At 43.2% G+C, this 1,118-nt stretch overlaps 1 protein-coding gene across 1 annotated transcript in view; it reads left to right on the forward strand.

Annotated features, from left to right (window-relative positions):
- Positions 1–69: 69 nt before the first annotated feature.
- dlx3b (distal-less homeobox 3b) overlaps positions 70–1,118 on the forward strand; it is a 2,798-nt gene continuing 1,749 nt past the window's right edge. Inside the window, exon 1 of the mRNA XM_008438135.2 lies at positions 70–654. Coding sequence (XP_008436357.1) covers positions 78–654 — 577 coding nt within the window. The 5' untranslated portion in view covers positions 70–77. The remainder of the gene's footprint in view (positions 655–1,118) is intronic.

Genomic DNA, 1,118 nt, shown 5'->3' on the forward strand with positions numbered 1-1,118 from the left:
GAGGGGGGGGCGAGCAGCCAATGGGAAGGCGAGTCGCAGCTCGGCTCTTTATAACTCTGTGCCACAGACGCTGAGCGATGCCATTAGAAAGTTTCTGCAGCTGGAAGAGTTTCAGTGGATTATATCCTCAGCAACACCCTGCGCGCACTTGGAGTGACACACACTGCTGTTCCTTGCGCGAAACCTCAAAGCTGATCAATCCAGCAGGAGGGGGAGGGAGGATTTCTTTTCTTCTTCTTCTTCTTCTTTTTTATTTGTTATTTTTGTCTTCCTTTTTGTTGTTTGAACAATTCCGGAGCGCCTCTGTCATCATGAGCAGCGGACAGAGCTACGAGAAGAAGATCGCGAGTATTCTGACAGACCTCCCCGGATCTATGGGCTGCCACCCGAGCTCCAAGGACTCCCCGACTCTCCCAGAGTCCTCGGTGACGGACATGGGCTACTACAGCGGACAGACGGCCCACGGCCACCACGAGTACTACCAGAGCCAGCCGTACGGACAGCCCATGAACTCTTACCACCATCAGTTCAATTTGAACGGGATGGGAGCGGCGGGAGCGTACGCGACCAAATCCGAGTATCCCTACACGAACAGCTACAGACAGTACGGACATTACAACAGAGACCATCTGCAGGCCTCACCGCCCGGATCAGGTAAAGGAGAACAAACATCCCAGTGTTTCACCCTCCTGTTTTCATTCATTTATGCTTAAAGTGATTTTTATTCCAAATGTCCTCAGAGATTTTCGACACCGTTTCCTCTCGGAATTTTGGTGAAGGAATAAGAAAATATTTCATCCGAAATTGGAAATGTATTATTTAATTGCGAATTAAATGAAATAAATGTTTATAACGCAGTTATAAACAGATGAAACTGTTTGATTAAGCCATGCTATAAAAGCCATTTAATAGGAGCTGTAAAAAAGAGACGGAATTAAAAATGCTCGTTATTGTATTGTGCTGCTTTGCTCAGATGAAAATTATATTTCAGGGAATTTTTACTCACAGTTTTAGTGTTTTTATTTTTTACTACTTATATTTGTTTTTGTTTGTTTTTTTTTCTTTTTGATTTTTATTTTGTCAAACGTTATTAAATTTCATGAATATCTAATATATAT

The sequence above is a fragment of the Poecilia reticulata genome, linkage group LG19 (assembly GCF_000633615.1).
Source record: "Poecilia reticulata strain Guanapo linkage group LG19, Guppy_female_1.0+MT, whole genome shotgun sequence".
In the NCBI taxonomy this organism is placed as follows: Eukaryota; Metazoa; Chordata; class Actinopteri; order Cyprinodontiformes; family Poeciliidae; genus Poecilia; species Poecilia reticulata.